The 22875-nt window shown below is 52.8% G+C and overlaps 1 protein-coding gene across 1 annotated transcript in view; it reads right to left on the reverse strand.

Moving 5' to 3' along the window:
• Window positions 1-22875, reverse strand: part of LOC142259768 (tubulin alpha chain, testis-specific-like) — a 49632-nt gene that overhangs the window by 13318 nt on the left and 13439 nt on the right. The window contains exon 3 of the mRNA XM_075331879.1: window positions 6701-7381. Coding sequence (XP_075187994.1) covers window positions 6701-7381 — 681 coding nt within the window. The remainder of the gene's footprint in view (window positions 1-6700; window positions 7382-22875) is intronic.

Below are 22875 nucleotides of genomic sequence, written 5' to 3' on the forward strand. Positions count from 1 at the left end.
ACGCGGGAATAACGCAGGAAAACGCAATGAAACGCACATGATTTGCTACCTGCGCTATTCCTGCGCTATTTCATGATTACATTGCAGTCAATGGAGTGAATAACGCAGCTACCTGCAGAAAAGAAGTGACTGCTCATTCTTTTTCTTAAGAAAATTATTTCGGTAGATTTTCTTAAGAAAAAACGCAGTGTGCGCACAGCTATTTTTTTTCCCCATAGGTTTTGCTGGGGAATGTCTGCAGAAAGGCACAACCATTTTCTCAAATTTCTGCAGCAAAAACGCACAAAAGAAGGGAATTTTGTTTACTTACCGTAAATTCCTTTTCTTCTAGCTCTAATTGGGAGACCCAGACAATTGGGTGTATAGCTACTGCCTCCGGAGGCCACACAAAGTATTACACTTAAAAGTGTAAGGCCCCTCCCCTACTGCCTATACACCCCCCGTGGGATCACGGGTTCCTCAGTTTTAGTGCAAAAGCAAGAAGGAGGAAAGCCAATAAACTGGTTTAAGTAAATTCAATCCGAAGGAATATCGGAGAACTGAAACCATTCAACCTGAACAACATGTGTATACAAAAAAACAGGGGCGGGTGCTGGGTCTCCCAATTAGAGCTAGAAGAAAAGGAATTTACGGTAAGTAAACAAAATTCCCTTCTTCTTTGTCGCTCTATTGGGAGACCCAGACAATTGGGATGTCCAAAAGCAATCCCTGGGTGGGTAAAATAATACCTCATGATAGGGCCGTAAAAACGACCCTTTTCTACAGGTGGGCAATCGCCGCCTGAAGGACTTGTCTACCTAGGCTGGCGTCCGCCGAAGCATAGGTATGCACCTGATAATGCTTGGTAAAAGTGTGCAGACTTGACCAGGTAGCCGCCTGACACACCTGCTGAGCCGTAGCCTGGTGCCGTAATGCCCAGGACGCACCCACGGCTCTGGTAGAATGGGCTCTTAGCCCTGAGGGAACCGGAAGCCCCGCAGAACGGTAAGCTTCAAGAATTGGTTCCTTGATCCACCGAGCCAGGGTGGATTTGGAAGCTTGCGACCCTTTACGCTGGCCAGCGACAAGGACAAAGAGTGCATCCGAGCGGCGCAGAGGAGCCGTGCGGGAAATGTAGATTCTGAGTGCTCTCACCAGATCCAACATATGCAAATCCTTTTCACATTGATGAACTGGACGAGGACACAAAGAAGGTAAGGAGATATCCTGATTGAGATGAAAAGGGGATACCACTTTAGGGAGAAACTCCGGAATCGGGCGCAGCACCACCTTATCCTGGTGAAATACCAGGAAGGGAGATTTGCATGACAGCGCTGCTAGCTCGGACACTCTCCGAAGAGACGTGACCGCTACTAGAAAAGCCACTTTCTGAGAAAGGCGAGACAGGGAAACATCCCTCATAGGCTCGAAAGGCGGCTTCTGAAGAGCAATTAGAACCTTGTTCAGATCCCAGGGCTCTAACGGCCGCTTGTAAGGAGGGACGATATGACAAACCCCCTGCAGGAACGTGCGTACCTGAGGAAGTCGTGCTATGCGCTTCTGAAAAAATACAGATAGCGCAGAGACTTGTCCCTCAAGGGAGCCGAGCGACAAACCTTTTTCCAACCCGGATTGCAGGAAGGAAAGAAAAGTAGGCAAGCAAATGGCCAGGGAGAAACTTCCTGAGCAGAGCACCAAGATAAGAATATCTTCCACGTCCTGTGGTAGATCTTGGCAGAGGTTAGGTTTCTAGCCTGTCTCATGGTGGCAATGACCTCTTGAGATAATCCTAAAGACGCTAGGATCCAGGACTCAATGGCCACACAGTCAGGCTCAGGGCCGCAGAATTCTGATGGAAAAACGGCCCTTGAGACAGCAAGTCTGGCCGGTCTGGTAGTGCCCACGGTTGTCCTACCGTGAGATGCCACAGATCCGGGAACCACGATCTCCTTGGCCAGTCTGGAGCGACGAGGATGGCGCGGCGGCAGTCGGACCTGATCTTGCGTAGCACTCTGGGCAACAGTGCCAGAGGTGGGAACACATAAGGTAGCCGGAACTGCGACCAATCTTGAACTAAGGCGTCCGCCGCCAGAGCTCTGAGATCGTGAGACCGTGCCATGAAGGCCGGGACCTTGTTGTTGTGCCGGGACGCCATTAGGTCGACGTCCGGCATTCCCCAGCGGCGACAAATTTCCTGAAACACGTCCGGGTGAAGAGACCATTCCCCTGCGTCCATACCCTGGCGACTGAGGAAGTCTGCTTCCCAGTTTTCTACGCCCGGGATGTGAACTGCGGATATGGTGGATGCCGTGTCTTCCACCCACGTCAGAATCCGCCGGACTTCCTGGAAGGCTTGCCGACTGCGTGTCCCTCCTTGGTGGTTGATGTATGCCACCGCTGTGGAGTTGTCCGACTGAATTCGGATCTGCTTGCCTTCCAGCCACTGCTGGAAGGCTTGTAGGGCAAGGTACACTGCTCTGATTTCCAGAACATTGATCTGAAGGGTGGACTCTTGCTGAGTCCACGTACCTTGAGCCCTGTGGTGGAGAAAAACTGCTCCCCACCCTGATAGACTCGCGTCCGTTGTGACCACCGCCCAAGATGGGGGTAGGAAAGACTTTCCTATTGACAATGAGGTGGGAAGAAGCCACCAATGAAGAGAATCCTTGGTCGCCTGAGAAAGGGAGACGTTCCTGTCTAGGGACGTCGACTTCCCGTCCCATTGGCGGAGAATGTCCCATTGTAGTGGATGCAGATGAAACTGCGCGAAAGGGACTGCCTCCATTGCTGCTACCATCTTCCCCAAGAAGTGCATGAGGCGTCTCAAGGGGTGCGACTGGCCCTGAAGGAGAGATTGCACCCCTGTCTGTAGTGAACGCTGTTTGTCCAGCGGAAGCATCACTATCGCTGAGAGAGTATGAAACTCCATGCCAAGGTATGTTATCGATTGGGTCAGGGTGAGATTTGACTTTGAAAAGTTGATGATCCACCCGAAACTCTGGAGAGTCTCCAGCGCAACGTTCAGGCTGTGTTGGCATGCCTCTTGAGAGGGTGCCTTGACAAGTAGATCGTCCAAGTAAGGGATCACAGAGTGACCCTGAGAGTGCAGGACTGCTACTACTGCTGCCATGACTTTGGTGAAGACTCTTGGGGCTGTCGCCAGACCGAAAGGCAGGGCTACGAACTGAAGGTGTTCGTCTCCTATAACGAAGCGTAGAAAACGCTGGTGCTCTGGAGCAATCGGCACGTGGAGATAAGCATCTTTGATGTCTATTGATGCTAGGAAATCTCCTTGAGACATTGAGGCGATGACGGAGCGGAGGGATTCCATCCGGAACCGCCTGGTTTTCACATGCTTGTTGAGCAGTTTTAGGTCCAGAACAGGACGGAAAGACCCGTCCTTTTTTGGTACCACAAACAAATTGGAGTAAAAGCCGTGACCTTGTTCCTGAAGAGGAACAGGGATCACCACTCCTTCTGCCTTTAAAGAGCACACCGCCTGCAGAAGAGCATCGACTCGGCCGGGAGGCGGAGAAGTTCTGAAGAATCGAGTTGGAGGACGAGAACTGAACTCTATCCTGTACCCGTGAGACAGAATGTCTCTCACCCAACGGTCTTTGACATGTGGCAGCCAAATGTCGCCAAAGCGGGAGAGCCTGCCACCGACCGAGGATGCGGAGGGAGGAGGCCGGAAGTCATGAGGAAGCCGCTTTGGTAGCGGGTCTTCCGGCTGTCTTTTTTGGGCGTGACTGAGCCCGCTAAGAATCTGAGCTCCTCTGATCCTTTTGAGTCCTTTTGGACGAGGAGAATTGGGACCTGCCCGAGCCTCGAAAGGACCGGAACCTCGACTGTCCCTTTCTCTGTTGGGGTTTATTTGGTCTGGGCTGAGGTAAGGATGAGTCCTTACCCTTGGACTGTTTAATGATTTCATCCAATCTTTCACCAAACAGTCTGTCACCAGAAAATGGCAAACTGGTTAAGCACTTCTTGGAAGCAGAATCTGCCTTCCATTCCCTTAACCACAAGGCTCTGCGTAAAACCACGGAGTTGGCGGACGCCACTGCCGTACGGCTCGTAGAGTCTAGGACAGCAGTAATAGCGTAAGACGCAAATGCAGACATTTGGGAGGTTAAGGACGCTACTTGCGGACCAGATGTACGTGTGACAGTGTCAATCTGCGCCAAACCAGCTGAAATAGCTTGGAGTGCCCATACGGCTGCGAATGCTGGAGCAAACGACGCGCCGATAGCTTCATAGATGGATTTCAACCAGAGTTCCATCTGTCTGTCAGTGGCATCTTTAAGTGAAGCCCCATCTTCCGCTGCCACTATGGATCTAGCCGCAAGCCTGGAGATTGGGGGATCCACCTTTGGACACTGGGTCCAGCTCTTGACCACCTCAGGGGGAAAGGGATAACGTGTATCCTTAAGTCGTTTGGAGAAACGCTTATCCGGATAAGCGTGGTGTTTCTGGACTGACTCTCTAAAGTCAGAGTGGTCCAGAAAAGTACTCAATTTACGCTTGGGATACCTGAAATGGAATTTCTCCTGCTGTGAAGCTGACTCCTCCACTGGAGGAGCTGTGGGAGAAATATCCAACATTTTATTGATGGACGCTATGAGATCATTCACTATTGCGTCCCCATCAGGTGTATCCAGATTGAGAGCGGTCTCAGGGTCAGACTCCTGATCAGCTACCTCTGCCTCATCATATAGAGAGTCCTCTTGCTGGGACCCTGACCAGTGAGATGAAGTCGAGGGTCGCTCGTAGCGAGCTCGCTTAGGCTGTCTGGGACTGTCGTCCGTGTCAGAGCCATCACCCCGGGATGCATGGGACCCCCCCGGAGCACGGATTTGTTCCAAATGAGGGGGGCCAGGGAGCATTGAATCAACAGTGCCCATGGTCTGATGTACCGGTCTGGACTGCAAAGTCTCAAGGATTTTAGTCATAGTCACAGACGATCTATCAGCAAAAACTGCAAATTCCGTCCCTGTCACCTGGACAGTGTTCACAGGTGGTTCTCCTTGGGCCACCTCTAGCCGAGGCCCCGGCTGAGCAAGTGCCACAGGGGCCGAACATTGCACACAATGGGGGTCAGTGGCACCAGCCGGTAGAACAGCCGCACATATGGTACAGGTAGCATAGAAAGCCTGTGTCTTGGCCCCCTTGCCTTTTGCGGACGACATGTTGTCTAGCAATCTAGGAGGGTATATAGCCAAGAATAGCGACCGTACAGGGCAATGTATAGAATACAAGCATATACAAATGAACACTTCGGCACAAGTGGTGTCAGCACCCGAGGTGCCGCTTACCGCCCGCTCCAAGCGGGTGTGTGGTCGCCAGAATCTCGTGTCTGGGTCTCCCAGAGCTTGTCTCCCTTCTCCACTGAGACTGCAAACAGGAATGGCTGCCAGCGTCCTGTGAAGAGGGGCGGGCCGTGGGCGTGCCCCAGACAAAGTGCGGGAAACTGGCGTCCCACTGTGCCCAGTGAGGGGGGTTGGAGTATGCTAAGCAGACTCCAACCCTCGGCGCTGAAGTTCAGCACAGCTTCCCGCCCTTCCCCTGACTGGCAGGCCTGGGGGCGGGAACGAAACGGAACTAGGCCGCAAAAGCCGGGGACTTGATTTATAAGCGCGGCCGCCGTATAAGCGCGGCCAGCGCGGAAGTCCCCGGCACACCACAAGTCCCAGCCGCGTCGCAGCGCTGCTGTAAAAACCGCCATCAGCGGTCGGCGCGGTAGTTCCTAACACATAAACTCACTCAGCAAGCTGTAGTGAGTATAGCACGAGCGCGCTGCGCTGCTGCCCCCGGCGCACTAACACACCCAGCAATGCTGGTGTGTGTGTGCGCGATTTGTACGGGGACACAGAGTACCTTAATGTAGCAGGGCCTTGTCCCTGACGATACTCAGCTCCATGTCCAGCAGATCCCCAGGGCTGTGGACGGAGCACGGTCTCCTGTGCCTGAAGACCGATAGGATCCCACTTCACCCAGAGCCCTAAGGGGATGGGGAAGGAAAGCAGCATGTGGGCTCCAGCCTCCGTACCCGCAATGGGTACCTCAACCTTAACAAACACCTCCGACAAAAGTGGGGTGAGAAGGGAGCATGCTGGGGGCCCTAGTATGGGCCCTCTTTTCTTCCATCCGACAAAGTCAGCAGCTGCTGCTGACTAAAACAGTGGAGCTATGCGTGGATGTTAGCCTTCTTCGCACAAAGCATGAAAACTGAGGAACCCGTGATCCCACGGGGGGTGTATAGGCAGTAGGGGAGGGGCCTTACACTTTTAAGTGTAATACTTTGTGTGGCCTCCGGAGGCAGTAGCTATACACCCAATTGTCTGGGTCTCCCAATAGAGCGACAAAGAAAAAGCGGGTAAAAACGCAGTGTGCGCACAGGGCCTAATGGAGTCTTCAGACTTGGTATATTGATGACCTTTCCTTGGCACGGACATGCCATCACTTTATTATCAGTAGGGTTATACTTCTAGGACCCCCCACAATCCTGAGACTGAAGGGGCTAAAATGTCAATGTGTAGGAAAATTAGTGGATCCGCTTCAATCTCACAATCTGCACCCCACTAGTCATGTGATGGTTTATCTTTTCTATAGGCTTCACTTTATTATATGGGTTTTTCCACCAATCTAATTCTGTGCTAATATTCTCGGCACTGGTAATGACACTGTCCATTTAGGCCGGTGTGGGTGGGTTTCTAATACTAACCTTGAATCCTGTTGGGCACCAGTCTACAAACTGAATAGTGCGTTTTGTCTTAATGGTTGCGATGGCGGCGTTGACATCCTTGGGGACCACGTCCCCCCTGTATAACATGCAGCAGGCCATGTATTTGCCGTGGCGGGGGTCACACTTCACCATCTGGTTTGCAGGCTCAAAGCAGGCATTGGTTATTTCGGCCACGGACAGCTGCTCGTGGTAGGCCTTCTCTGCAGAGATGACAGGCGCGTACGTGACCAGCGGGAAATGGATACGTGGATATGGAACCAGGTTTGTCTGAAATTCGGTGAGATCAACATTTAAAGCCCCATCAAACCTCAGCGAGGCAGTGATGGACGACACGATCTGCCCAATGAGACGGTTGAGATTTGTGTATGTTGGACGTTCAATGTCCAAGTTTCGGCGACAAATATCATAAATGGCCTCATTGTCCACCATAAAGGCACAATCTGAATGCTCCAGCGTGGTGTGTGTGGTCAGTATGGAGTTGTATGGCTCCACCACTGCTGTGGACACTTGCGGTGCTGGGTAGATTGCAAACTCAAGCTTGGACTTCTTGCCATAATCTATAGAGAGTCTCTCCATCAGAAGAGATGCAAATCCTGAGCCTGTGCCGCCTCCAAAGCTATGGAAAATGAGGAAACCTTGTAATCCGGTGCACTGGTCAGCCTGCGAGAGAAGATAGTGCCATATTACACACAACTGTCATAACCAAAGCCTTCCATGTCCTCTATGTATAGATCAGTGCTGATCATAGAGGCCGTAGAGGAGCCTCAGTCACCATCACAGCCCTGCGATCATGTAACACCAGCTTCATACAGTGCGTCCACCCATCTCCTGTATACACCGCACCTATATACAGAGTGTCCACCCATCTCCTGTATACACCGCACCTATACAGAGTGTCCACCCATCTCCTGTATACACCGCACCTATACAGAGCGTGTCCACCCATCTCCTGTATACACCGCACCTATATACAGCGTGTCCACCCATCTCCTGTATACACCGCACCTATATACAGCGTGTCCACCCATCTCCTGTATACACCGCACCTATATACAGCGTGTCCACCCATCTCCTGTATACACCGCACCTATATACAGTGTGTCCACCCATCTCCTGTATACACCGCACCTATATACAGTGTGTCCACCCATCTCCTGTATACACCGCACCTATATACAGTGTGTCCACCCATCTCCTGTATACACCGCACCTATATACAGTGTGTCCACCCATCTCCTGTATACACCGCACCTATATACACAGTGTGGCCACCCATCTCCTGTATACACCGCACCTATATACAGTGTGTCCACCCATCTCCTGTATACACCGCACCTATATACAGTGTGTCCACCCATCTCCTGTATACACCGCACCTATATACAGTGTGTCCACCCATCTCCTGTATACACTGCACCTATATACAGCGTGTCCACCCATCTCCTGTATACACTGCACCTATATACAGCGTGTCCACCCATCTCCTGTATACACCGCACCTATATACAGTGTGTCCACCCATCTCCTGTATACACCGCACCTATATACAGTGCATCCACCCATCTCCTGTATACACCGCACCTATATACAGTGTGTCCACCCATCTCCTGTATACACCGCACCTATATACAGTGTGTCCACCCATCTCCTGTATACACCGCACCTATATACAGTGTGTCCACCCATCTCCTGTATACACCGCACCTATATACAGTGTGTCCACCCATCTCCTGTATACACCGCACCTATATACAGTGTGTCCACCCATCTCTTGTATACACCGCACCTATATACAGTGTGTCCACCCATCTCCTGTATACACCGCACCTATATACAGTGTGTCCACCCATCTCCTGTATACACCGCACCTATACACAGCGTGTCCACCCATCTCCTGTATACACCGCACCTATATACAGTGTGTCCACCCATCTCCTGTATACACCGCACCTATATACAGTGTGTCCACCCATCTCCTGTATACACCGCACCTATATACAGCGTGTCCACCCATCTCCTGTATACACCGCACCTATATACAGTGTGTCCACCCATATCCTCTATACACCGCACCTATATACAGCGTGTCCACCCATCTCCTGTATACACCGCACCTATATACAGTGTGTCCACCCATATCCTCTATACACCGCACCTATATACAGTGTGTCCACCCATCTCCTGTATACACCGCACCTATATACAGTGTGGCCACCCATCTCCTGTATACACCGCACCTATATACAGCGTGTCCACCCATCTCCTGTATACACCGCACCTATATACAGCGCGTCCACCCATATCCTGTCCACCGCCATTAACTTGAGAACGGCGGCAGCTATAGGCATAGAAGTGGTGTCTAGGTATAGTAAAGTAGCCATGCGCTACACAATGAAGCCACCTATAGCGCCACCTGGTGGAAAACAACGGGCGTAGCATTTTTATCTCGAAAACGGAACGAAATAGAGAAAAAATGTGAATTACAAAGTTGTAGGGCATCATCAATTCAATACGAATCCACACCTTGCATACAGAAATGCTATGATATGAAACCCATGACCCCCCAAAGAAGGGAATTTTGTTTACTTACCGTAAATTCCTTTTCTTCTAGCTCTAATTGGGAGACCCAGACAATTGGGTGTAAAGGCTATGCCTCCGGAGGCCGCACAAAGTATTACACTCAAAAGTGTTAAGCCCCTCCCCTTCTGCCTATACACCCCCCGTGCTCCCACGGGCTCCTCAGTTTTGGTGCAAAAGCAAGAAGGAGGAAAAGATTATAAACTGGTGTAAAGTAGATTCAATCCGAAGGAATATCGGAGAACTGAAACCAAACAACATGAACAACATGTGTACACAAAAAAACAGGGGCGGGTGCTGGGTCTCCCAATTAGAGCTAGAAGAAAAGGAATTTACGGTAAGTAAACAAAATTCCCTTCTTCTTTGTCGCTCTATTGGGAGACCCAGACAATTGGGATGTCCAAAAGCAATCCCTGGGTGGGTAAAATAATACCTCGTAATAGAGCCGTAAAACGGCCTCTTCCTACAGGTGGGCAACCGCCGCCTGAAGGACTCGTCTACCTAGGCTGGCATCCGCCGAAGCATAGGTATGCACCTGATAGTGTTTCGTGAAAGTGTGCAGGCTCGACCAGGTAGCCGCCTGACACACCTGCTGACCCGTAGCCTGGTGCCTCAAAGCCCAGGACGCGCCCCCGGCTCTGGTAGAATGGGCCTAGAGCCCTGAGGGAACCGGAAGCCCCGCAGAACGGTAAGCTTCGAGAATTGGTTCCTTGATCCACCGGGCCAGGGTTGATTTGGAAGCCTGTGACCCTTTACGCTGGCCAGCGACAAGGACAAAGAGTGCATCCGAGCGGCGCAGGGGCGCCGTACGAGAAATGTAGAGCCTGAGTGCTCTCACCAGATCTAACCAGTGCAAATCCTTTTCACATTGGTGAACTGGATGATGACAAAAAGATGGTAAGGAGATATCCTGATTGAGATGAAATACCACCCTTGGGAGAAATTCCAGAACCGGACGCAGAACCACCTTGTCCTGGTGAACACCAGGAAAGGGGCTTTGCACGACAACGCTGCTAGCTCAGACACTCTCCGAAGTGAAGTGACTGCTACTAGGAAAATCACTTTCTGCGAAAGGCGTGAGAAAGAAATATCCCTTATTGGATCGAATGGTGGTTTCTGAAGAACCATCAGCACCCCGTTCAGATCCCAGGGTTCTAACGGCCGCTTGTAAGGATGAACGATGTGACAACCCCCTGCAGGAACGTGCATACCTGTGGAAGTCTGGCTAGGCGCTACTGGAAAAGAAGGGAATTTTGTTACTTACCGTAAATTCCTTTTCTTCTAGCTCCAATTGGGAGACCCAAACGATTGGGTGTATAGCTACTGCCTCCGGAGGCCACACAAAGTATTACACTAAAAAGTGTAAGGCCCCTCCCCTTCTGCCTATACACCCCCCGTGGGATCACGGGCTGCTTCAGTTTTAGTGCAAAAGCAAGAAGGAGGAAAGCCAATAACTGGTTAAACAAATTCAGTCCGAAGGAACATCGGAGAACTGAAACCATTCAACATGAACAACATGTGTACCCGAACAACCAAAAATCCCGAAGGAACGGGCGGGTGCTGGGTCTCCCAATTGGAGCTAGAAGAAAAGGAATTTACGGTAAGTAACAAAATTCCCTTCTTCTTCGGCGCTCCATTGGGAGACCCAGACGATTGGGACGTCCAAAAGCAGTCTCTGGGTGGGTAAATTAATACCTCAAGTTTGGACTGTAAAAACAGCCCTTCCCTACATGGAGGCAACTGCCGCCTGCAGGACTCTTCTACTTAGGCTGGCATCCGCCTAAGCGTAGGCATGCACCTGATAACGCTTGGTGAAGGCGTGCAGACTCGCCTAGGTAGCCGCCTGGCACACCTGCTGAGCCGTAGCCTGGTGCCGTAATGCCCAGGACGCACCCACGGCTCTGGTAGAATGGGCCTTCAGCCCTGATGGAACCGGAAGCCCAGCAGAACGGTAGGCTTCAAGGATTGGTTCCTTGATCCATCGAGCCAGGGTGGATTTGGCAGCCTGCGACCCCTTGCGCTGACCAGTGACAAGGACAAAGAGTGCATCCGATCGGCGCAGGGGCGCCGTGCGGGAATGTAGATTCTGAGTGCTCTTCACCAGATCCAACAATGCAAATCCATTTCATATCGATGAAATGGATAAGAACAAAAAGAAAGGTAAGGAGATATCCTGATTGTGATGAAAAGGGGATACCACCTTAGGGAGAAACTCCGGAATCGGGCGCAGCACTACCTTGTCTTGGTGAAACACCAGGAAGGGAGCTTTGGATGACCGCGCTGCTAGCTCGGACACTCTCCGAAGAGACGTGACCGCTACCAGAAAGGCCACTTTCTGTGAAAGTCGAGAAAGTGAAACATCCCTCAGAGGCTCGAAGGGCGGCTTCTGGAGAGCAATTAGTACCCTGTTCAGATCCCATGGGTCTAACGGCCCAGTACGGAGGGACAATGTGACAAACCCCCTGCAGGAACGTGCGTACCTGAGGAAGTCGTGCTAGGCGCTTCTGAAAGAATACAGACAGCGCTGGAACTTGTCCTTTAAGGGAGCCGAGCAACAAACCTGTTTCCCAACCCGATTGCAGGAAGGAAAGAAAAGTAGGCAATGCAAATGGCCAGGGAGACACTCCCTGAGCAGAGCCCTAAGGTAAGAATATCTTCCACGTCCAGTGGTAGATCTTGGCAGACGTCGGCTTCCTAGCCCGTCACATGGTGGCAATGACGTCATGAGATAATCCTGAAGACGCTAGGATCCAGGACTCAATGGCCACCCAGTCAGGTTCAGGGCCGTAGGATTCAGATGGAAAACGGCCCTTGGGACAGTAAGTTTGGCCGGTCTGGTAGTGCCCACGGCTGGCCGACTGTGAGATGCCACAGATCCGGGTACCACGACCTCCTCTGCCAGTCTGGGGCGACGAGGATGGCGCGGCGGCAATCGGAGCTGATCTTGCGTAGCACTCTGGGCAACAGTGCCAGAGGGGGAAACACATAGGGTAGCTGGAACTGCGACCCATCCTGAACTAAGGCGCCTGCCGCCAGAGCTCGTTGATCGTAAGACCACACCATGAAAACTCGTGACCTTGGTGTTGTGCCTAGACGCCATTAGGTCGACGTCCGGCCTCCCCCGAAGGCCCCAGATTTCCTGACACCCGTCCGGGTGCAGAGACCATTCCCCTGCGTCCATACCCTGGCGACTGAGGAAGTCTGCTTCCCAGTTTTCTACGCCCAGGATGTGAACTGCGGATATGGTGGATGCTCTGTCTTCCACCCACATCAGAGTCCGCCGGACTTCTTGGGAGGCTTGCCGACTGCGTATTCTGCCTTGGTGGTTGATGTATGCTACCGCTGTGGAGTTGTCCGACTGAACTCGGATCTGTTTGCATTCCAGCCACTGCTGGAAGGCTTGCAGGGCAAGATACACTGCTTAGATTTCCAGAACATTGATCTGAAGGATGGACTCCTGCTGAGTCCACGTACCCTGAGCCCTGTGGTGGAGAAAGACTATTCTCCGCCCTGACAGACTCACGTCTGTCGTGACCACCGTCCAGGATGGGGGTAGGAAGGACCTTCCTTTTGACAATGAGGTGGGAAGAAGTCACCACTGAAGAGAGTCCTTGACCGTCTGAGAAAGGGAGACGTTACTGTCTAGGGACGTCGACTTCCCATCGCTTTGGCGGAGAATGTCCCATTGAAGTGGACGCAGATGAAACTGCGCGAAAGGGACTGCCTCCATTGCTGCTACCATCCTCGCTAGGAAGTGCATGAGGCGTCTTAAGGGGTGTGACTGGCCTTGAAGGAGAGACTGCACCCCCGTCTGTAGTGAACGCTGTTTGTCCAGCGGAAGCTTCACTATCGCTGAGAGAGTATGAAACTCCATGCCAAGATATGTCAGTGATTGGGTCAGTGTCAGATTTAACTTTGAAAAATTGATGATCCACCCGAAACTCTGGATAGTCTCCAGCGCAACGTTCAGGCTGCGTTGGCATTCCTCTTGAGAGGGTGCGTTGACAAGTAGATCGTCCAAGTAAGGGATCACAGAGTGACCCTGAGAGTGCAGGACTGCTACCACTGCTGCCGTGACCTTGGTGAAAACCCGTGGGGCTGTCGCCAGACCTAAGGGCAGGTCTACGAACTGAAGATGCTCGTTTTCTATAACGAATCGCAGCAAACGCTGGTGCTCTGGAGCAATCGGCACGTGGAGATAAGCATCCTGATGTCTCTTGATGCTAGGAAATCTCCTTGAGACCTTGAGGCAATGACGGAGCGGAGGGATTCCATCCGGAACCGCCTGGTTTACACTGCTTTTTGAGCAGTTTTAGGTCTAGAACGGAACGGAAGAGCCGTCCTTTTTTGGCACCACAACCAGATTGGAGTAAAAACCGTGATCTTGTTCCTGAAGAGGAACAGGGATTATCACTCCTTCTGCCTGCAGAAGAGCATCGGCTCGGTCGAGAGGTGGGGAAGTTCTGAAGAATCGAGCCGGAGGACGAGAACAAAACTCTATCCTGTACACATGAGACAAAAAGTCTCTCACCCACCGGTCTTTGACCTGTGGCAGCTAAATGCCGCCAAAGCGGGAGAGTCTGCCACCGACCGCGGATGCGGAGAGAGAGAGCTGAAAGTCATGAGGAAACCGCCTTGGTAGCGGTTCCTCCGGCTGCCTTCTTTGGTCGTGATTGAGCCTGCCAGGAGTCTGAGCCCCTCTGAGCCTTTTGAGTCCTTTTGGACTAGGAAAATTGGGACCAGCCCGAGCCTGGAAAGACCGAAATGTCGACTGTCCTTCCTTGGGTTTTTTTTTTTTGTTTTTTTTTTGATCTGGGCTGGTGTAAGGAAGAATCCTTATCCTTGGCCTGTTTAATGATTTCATCCAATCGCTCAGCCAACAGTCTGTCACCAGATAATGGCAAACTGGTTAAGCCCTTTTTGGAAGCAGGAGCTGCCTTCCATTCCCTTAACCCCAAGGGTCTGCGCAAAACCACGGAGTTGGCGTATGCCACCGGCGTACGGCTCGTAGAGTCCAGGACAGCATGAATAGCGTAAGTCGCAATGCATGCGAGGTTAAGGACGCCACCTGCGGCACAGATGTACGTGTGACAGTGTCTATCTGCGCAAGACCAGCTGAAATAGCTTGGAGTGCCCATACGGCTGCGAATGCCGGAGCAAACGACACGCCGATAGCTTCACAGACAGATTTCAACCAGAGGTCCATCTGTCTGCCAATGGCATCTTTAAGTGAAGTCCCATCTTCCACTGCAACTATGGAGGATGGCGCGGCGGAGAAAAGCTTGTCTGGATAAGCGTAGCATTTCTGGACTGCTCCTCTGAGTCAGAGAGGCCCAAAAAGTACTGAATTTACGCTTGGGATACCTGAAATGGAATTTCTCCTGCTAAAGCTGCCTCCTCCACTGGAGGGGCTGAGGGAGAAATATCCACCAGTGTATTGATGGGCGCTATGAGATCATTCACCATGGCGTCCCATTAGGAGCATCCAGAATGAAAGCGGTCTCAGGATCAGAAACCTGACCAGCTACCTCATCATACAGAGAATCCTCTCGCTGAGACCCTGACCAGTGTGTGAAGTCGAGGGTCTCTCCCAGCGGGCTCGCTTAGGCTGTCTGGGACTGTCGTCCGTGTCAGAGCCTTCAGTCTGGGATGTATGGGACCCCCTTGGAGCACGGATTAGTTCCAACTGAGGGAGACCGGGGAGCCTTGATTCAACAATGCCCTTGGTCTGAGTCACCGCCCTGGACTGCAAAGTTGCTAGAATTTTGTTCATAGTCCAAGACATTTTATCAGCAAAAAAACTGCAAACTCTGTCCTCTGGACAGTTTCACAGGTGGCCCTCTCTGGGCCACCACTAGCAGAGACTCTACCCATTAGGGGTTAGTGGAACCTGCCGGTAAAACAGCCTCACGTGCGGTACAGACAGCATAGAAAGCCTGTGCCTTGGCCCCCTTGCTCTATGCTGACGACATGCTGATGTCTCCTCAGAGCTATCTAGGGGTATATCGCCAAGAAGCGACCGTACAGCCACAAGTCTTAGCCGCGCCGCAGCCTCCAGCGCGGCAGTTTCCCACAGATAAACTCACTCAGCTAAGCTGCAGTGAGTATAGTCCAAGCGCGCAGCGCTGTTGTCCTCGGCGCACTAACACGCCCAGCAATGCTGGCGTGTGTCTGTGTATGGTCTTGCAAATATAAGTACAAGGATAAAGTACACAAAAAAACACTGTGGCAATAGTGGGGTCAGCACCAAGGTGCTGCTTACCGCCCGCATAAGCGGGTAAGTGGTCGCCAGAATCCCTTTGCTGGGTCTCCCAGAGCCTGTGTCCGTTCTCCAGCTTAGATTGCCTGCAGGAATGGCTGCCGGCGTCCTGTGAAGAGGGGCGGGCCGTGGGCGTGCCCCAGACAAGAGCGGGAAACTGGCGTCCCCCTGTGCCCAGTGAGAGGGCTGGAGTATGTAAATAAGACTCCAGCCCTCGGCGCTGATCATTGTACAGCGTCTCGCCCCTTCCCTGACTGGCAGGGTTGGGGGCGAGAACGAAACGTAACTAGGCCGCAAAAGCCGGGGACTAGATTTATAAGCGCTGCCGTCGTAAAAGCGCGGCAGCGCGAAAGTCCCCGGCGCACCACAAGTCTCAGCCGCGCCGCAGCTCCAGCAGCGGCTGGCGCGGTAGTTCCCGACACATAAACTCACTCAGCTAAGCTGCAGTGAGTAAAGCCCAAGCGCGCAGCGCTACTGTCCCCGGCGCACTAACACACCCAGCAACGCTGGAGTGTGTCTGTGCATAGACTGTACGGGGACACAGAGTACCTTAACGTTGCAGGGCCTGTCCCTGACGATACTCCGCTCCATTCCAGCAGGATCTCCGGGTCTGTGGATGGAGCCCGGCCTCAGAGCCTGGAGGCCGGTAAGATCCCACTTCACCAGAGCCCTCCAGGGGGATGGGGAAGGAAAACAGCATGTGGGCTCCAGCCTCCGTACCCGCAATGGGTACCTCAACCTTAACAAACACCCGACAAAAGTGGGGTGAGAAGGGAGCATGCTGGGGGCCCTAGTATGGGCCCTCTTTTCTTCCATCCGATATAGTCAGCAGCTACTGCTGACTAAACAGTGGAGCTATGCGTGGATGTCTGACCTCCTTCGCACAAAGCATAAAACTGAAGCAGCCCGTGATCCCACGGGGGGTGTATAGGCAGAAGGGGAGGGGCCTTACACTTTTTAGTGTAATACTTTGTGTGGCCTCCGGAGGCAGTAGCTATACACCCAATCGTCTGGGTCTCCCAATGGAGCGCCGAAGAAAACACAGAGAGCGCTGAGACTTGTCCCTTAAGGGAGCCGAGCGACAAACCCTTTTCCAGTCCAGATTGAAGGAAGGACAGAAAAATGGGCAAGGCAAAAGGCCAGGGAGAAAAACCCCGAGCAGAGCACCACGACAGGAAATTTTTCCACGTCCTGTGGTAGATCTTGGCGGACGTTGGTTTCCTAACCTGTCTCATAGTGGCAATGACCTCTTGAGATAATCCTGAAGACGCTAGATCTAGGACTCAATGGCCACAGTGTCAGGTTGAGGGCCGCAGAATTCAAATGGAAAAACGGCCCTTGAGACAGCAAGTCTGGTCGGACTGGTAGTGCCCACGTTTGGCCTACCGTGAGATGCCACAGATCCGGGTACCACGACCTCCTCGGCCAGTCTGGAGTGACGAGGATGGCGCGGCGGCAGTCGGCCCTGATCGTGCGTAACACTCTGGGCAACAGTGCCAGCGGAGGAAACACATAAGGGAGTTGAAACTGCGACCAATTCCGAACTAAGGCGTCTGCCGCCATAGCTCTGTGATCGTGAGAGCGTGCCATGAATGCCATGACCTTGTTGTTGTGCCGGGACGCCATTAGGTCGACGTCCGGCCTCCCTCAGCGGCAACAGATCTCCTGAAACACGCCCGGGTGAAGAGACCATTCCCCTGCGTCCATGCCCTGGCGACTGAGAAAGTCTGCTTCCCAGTTTTCGACGCCCGGGATGTGAACTGCGGAGATGGTGGAGGCCGTGGCTTCCACCCACATCAAAATCCGCCGGACTTCCTGGAAGGCTTGCCGACTGCGTGTTCCGCCTTGGTGGTTGATGTAAGCCACCACTGTGGAGTTGTCCGACTGAATTCGGATCTGCTTGCCTTCCAGCCACTGCTGGAACACTTTTTAGGGCAAGATACACTGCCCTGATCTTCAGAACATTGATCTGAAGCGAGGACTCTTGCTGAGTCCACGTACCCTGAGCCCTGTGGTGGAGAAAGACTGCTCCCCACCCTGACAGACTCGCGTCCGTCGTGACCACCTCCCAGGATGGGGGTAGGAAGGATTTCCCATGCGATAATGAAGTGGGAAGAAAGCCACCCCCTAAGGGAAGCTTTGGTTGCCTGAGAGAGGGAGACGTTCCTGTCGAGGGACGTCGGTTTCCTGTCCTATTTGCGTAGGATGTCCCAATGAAGAGGACGCAGGTGAAACTGCGCGAAAGGAACTGCCTCCATTGCTGCCACCATCTTCCCCAGGAAGTGCATGAGGCCCTTCAAGGGGTGTGCTTGACCTTGAAGGAGAGATTGCACCCCTTTCTGTAGTGAACGCTTGTTGATCAGCGGAAGCTTCACTATCGCCGATAGGGTATGAAACTCCATGCCAAGATATGTCAGCGATTGGGCTGGTGTCAGATTTGACTTTGGAAAATTGATGATCCACCGGAAACTCTGGAGAGCCCCCAGAGAAGCGTCGGGGCTGTGTTGGCATGCCTCTTGAGAGGGTGCCTTGATCAGCAGATCGTCCAAGTAAGGGATCACCGAGTGACCCTGAGAGTGGAGGACCGCAACTACTGTAGCCCTGACCTTGGTGAAAACCCGTGGGGCTGTAGCCAGGCCGAACTGCAGTGCCACGAACTGCAGGTGTTCGTCTCCTATGGTGAAGCGCAAGAAGCGTTGGTGCTCTGGAGCCACCGGTACGTGGAGAAAAGCATCTTTGATATCGATCGATGCAAGGAAATCTTCTGGGGACATTGAGTCGATGACGGAGCGGAGGGTTTCCATCCGGAACCGTCTGGTCTATACGTGTTTGTTGAGCAGTTACGGGTCCAGGACAGGACGGAAAGACCCGTCCTTCTTTGTAACCACAAACAGGTTGGAGAAAAACCCGTGACCCTGTTGCTGAAGAGGAACAGGGACCACCACTCCTTCTGCCCTCAGGGTGCCCAGCGCCTGCAGAAGAGCCTCGGCTCGCTCGGGAGGCGGGGATAACCTGAAGAATCGAGTCGGGGGACGAGAGGCGAACTCTAACTTGTAACCGTGAGACAGAATGTCTCTCGCCCAACGGTCTTTTACCCTTGGCAGCCAGGAGTCGCAAAGGCGGGAAAGCCTGCCACCAACCGAGGATGCGGATTGAGGAGAACGAAAGCCATCAAGAAGCCGCTTTGGTAGCGGCACCTCCGGTGGTCTTTTTGACTTAGACCGCCATGAATCGGAGAGCCCTTGATCTATTCAGAGGCCTTTTGGACGAGGAGAATTGGGACCTGCCCGCGCCCCGAAAGAACCGAAACCTCGACTGCCCCATCCTCTGTTGGGGTATGTTCGGTTTGGGCTGGGGTAAAGATGTATCCTTTCCCTTGTATTGTTTGATGATTTCATCCAAACGTTCGCCAAACAGTCGGTCGCCAGAAATTGGCAAACTGGTTAAACGCTTTTTTGGAAGCAGAATCTGCCTTCCAGTTCCGTAGCCACAAGGCCCTGCAGAGTACCACCGAATTGGCGGAAGCAACCGCCATACGGCTCGCAGAGTCCAGGACAGCATTAATAGCGTAAGACGCAAATGCCGACGTCTGTGTGGCTGCGTCAATTTGCGCTTGACCTGCTGAGATAGCTTGTAGCACCCATACGGCTGCAAATGCTGGTGTAAAAGAAGCGCTGATAGCTTCATAGATGGATTTCAACCAGAGCTCCATCTGCCTGTGAGTGGCATCTTTGATTGATAGACGCTATAAGATCGTTCACTATGGCGTCCCCGTCAGGCGTATCAAGATTGAGAGCGGCCTCAGGATCAGAATCCTGATCAGCTGTCTCCGCTTCATCATCCAGGGATTCCCCCCGCTGAGACCCTGACCAATATGAAGATGTCGAGGGAATTTCCCAGCGAGCTCGCTTAGACGGTCAGGGGCTGGGGTCTGTATCAGAGACCTCACTCTGGGATCTATGAGACACCCCGGGGAGACCTCTGGTCCAACTGAGGTGGGCCAGGGAGCAATGATTCAACAGTGCCCCTGTGCTGAGATACCGGTCTGGATTGCTCAGTGGATCCTGCCGGCAGAGGGGTCGTACATGCGGCGCAGGCAGCATAGTAAGCCTGTGGTTTGGCGCTCCTGCCTTTTATGGGCGCCATGCTGTTGACTTCCCTGAGCAACACAATATATATACAGAATCAACTGTGCACCATACAGTGTAAAGCATATCTTATAAACATATGATTTAAAATTACACTCCTGCACAAATGTGGCTAGCACCACAGATGCTGCATACCCCCCGCATAAAGCGGTTGTGAGGCCACCAGGGTCCCTGCCTGGGTCTGTCAGAATTTGTCCCCCTCTGCAGCATTCAAGGAGCTGACAGGAATGGCTGCCGGCTTCTGAGGAGAGGACAGTGAGGGGGGTGGAGTATGCAAAGCATGCTCCAGCCCTCAGTGCTGCTCATCCTGTGCAGCGTCCCGCCCTTCCCCTGCTTGTCAGGGCTGTGGGCGGGAGGAAGAAAGACTAGGCCGCAAAAGCCGGGGACTCGAGTAATAAACGCGGCCGCCGTAAAAGCGCGGCCGCGCGGAAGTCCCCGGCGCACTACAAGTCCCAGCCGCGCCTCAATGTCAAAACATGGCGGCGGCGGTCAGCGCGGTAGTCTCCCTACATAAACACACTCAGCGATGCTGAGTGTGTAATGGCACGGCTGCCGGCGTCCTGAGAGAGGAGGAAGCCGTGGGCGTGACCCTTAGAAAGTGCGGGAACTGGTGCCTCACAGTGCAGTGAGGGGAGTGGAGTATGCAAAGCATGCTCCAGCCCTCACTGCAGCTCGTCTGTAAAGCGTCCCGCCCTTCCCCTGCCTGTCAGGGCTGTGGGCGGGAGGAGGAAACACTAGGCCGTACAAGCCGGGGACTCAAGTAATGAGCGCGGCTGCCATAAAAGCGCGGCCGCGCGGAAGTCCCCGGCGCACTACAAGTCCCAGCCGCGCCTCAGTGTTAAAAACATGGCGGCGGCGGTAGTACGGTAGTCCCCCTACATAAACACACTCAGTGACGCTGAGTGTGTAATGGCACATTAACCCGGTCAGCGCCGCGGCCCGGTGCACTAGCACACCCAGCAATGCTGGAGTGTTGCTGTGCGCGGTCCCCACAGGGACACAGAGTACCTTCAAGTAGCAGGGCCATGTCCCTGAACGATACCCGGCTCCTATCCAGCAGAGTCTTAGGAGCTGTGGATGGAGCACGGTCTCAGTGCCTGGAGACCGGTAAGATCCCACTTCACCCAGAGCCCTGAGGGGGATGGGGAAGGAAAGCAGCATGTGGGCTCCAGCCTCCGTACCCACAATGGGTACCTCAACCTTACAACACCACCGACAAGAGTGGGGTGAGAAGGGAGCATGCTGGGGGCCCTATATGGGCCCACTTTTCTTCCATCCGACATGGTCAGCAGCTGCTGCTGACCAATCTGTGGAGCTATGCGTGGATGTCTGCCTCCTTCGCACAAAGCAAAAAACTGAGGAGCCCGTGGGAGCACGGGGGGTGTATAGGCAGAAGGGGAGGGGCTTAACACTTTTGAGTGTAATACTTTGTGCGGCCTCCGGAGGCATAGCCTATACACCCAATTGTCTGGGTCTCCCAATAGAGCGACAAAGAAACATTGAATGCTGGTCACGCATATGGCGCTCATTAGTGGCCCCCGTCAGCTGCAATGCACATCTGGCCTCTGCACAGCATACTGTATCTTGCTGCAATGCACATCTGGCCTCTGCACAGCATACTGTATCTTGCTGCAATGCACATCTGGCCTCTGCACAGCATACTGTATCTGGCTGCAATGCACATCTGGCCTCTGCACAGCATACTGTATCTTGCTGCAATGCACATCTGGCCTCTGCACAGCATACTGTATCTGGCTGCAATGCACATCTGGCCTCTGCACAGCATACTGTATCTTCCTCCAATGCACATCTGGCCTCTGCACAGCATACTGTATCTTGCTGCAATGCACATCTGGCCTCTGCACAGCATACTGTATCTGGCTGCAATGCACATCTGGCCTCTGCACAGCATACTGTATCTTGCTGCAATGCACATCTGGCCTCTGCACAGCATACTGTATCTTGCTGCAATGCACATCTGGCCTCTGCACAGCATACTGTATCTGGCTGCAATGCACATCTGGCCTCTGCACAGTATACTGTATCTTGCTGCAATGCACATCTGGCCTCTGCACAGCATACTGTATCTGGCTGCAATGCACATCTGGACTCTGCACAGTATACTGTATCTTGCTGCAATGCACATCTGGCCTCTGCACAGCATACTGTATCTGGCTGCAATGCACATCTGGACTCTGCACAGCATACTGTATCTGGCTGCAATGCACATCTGGCCTCTGCACAGCATACTGTATCTTGCTGCAATGCACATCTGGCCTCTGCACAGCATACTGTATCTTGCTGCACGCTGTGCAATATGGAGGTGACACGTCTGCACAAGCATTTGTGATACGTCGTCGTAGGTCCTGCAATGTTGGGGGAGGGGTCGCATACACCTGCTGTTTGATGTGACCTCACAGAAAGAAGTCCAATGGGGTCAGGTCAGGTGAGCGGAGGCCACTCCACACAGCCTCCATACCCAATGATTTGTAGGAAGGTCTCCATGATGTATCGCTTCACGTCCGCAGCCTTGTGAGGTTTACACCTTCTAATCATAGCATTTCTGTATGCAAGGTGTGGATTCCTATTGAATTGATGATGCCTACAACTTTGTAACTCACTTTTTTTCTCTATCTCGTTCAGTTTTAGAGATAAAAATGCTAACTCCGTTGTTTTCCACCAGGTGGCGCTATAGGTGGTTTCATTGCGTAGCTCATGGCTACTTTACTATACCTAGACACCACTTCTATGCCTATAGCTGCCGCCGTTCTCAAGTTAATGGCAGTGGACAGGATATGGGTGGACACACTGTATATAGGTGCGGTGTATACAGGATATGGGTGGACACACTGTATATAGGTGCGGTGTATACAGGAGATGGGTGGACACACTGTATATAGGTGCGGTGTATACAGGATATGGGTGGACACACTGTATATAGGTGCAGTGTATATAGGATATGGGTGGACACACTGTATATAGGTGCGGTGTATACAGGAGATGGGTGGACACACTGTATATAGGTGCGGTGTATACAGGAGATGGGTGGACACACTGTATATAGGTGCGGTGTATACAGGATATGGGTGGACACACTGTATATAGGTGCGGTGTGTACAGGATATGGGTGGACACACTGTATATAGGTGCGGTGTATACAGGATATGGTT

The sequence above is a fragment of the Anomaloglossus baeobatrachus genome, assembly GCF_048569485.1.
Source record: "Anomaloglossus baeobatrachus isolate aAnoBae1 chromosome 9 unlocalized genomic scaffold, aAnoBae1.hap1 SUPER_9_unloc_3, whole genome shotgun sequence".
NCBI classification, from domain to species: Eukaryota; Metazoa; Chordata; class Amphibia; order Anura; family Aromobatidae; genus Anomaloglossus; species Anomaloglossus baeobatrachus.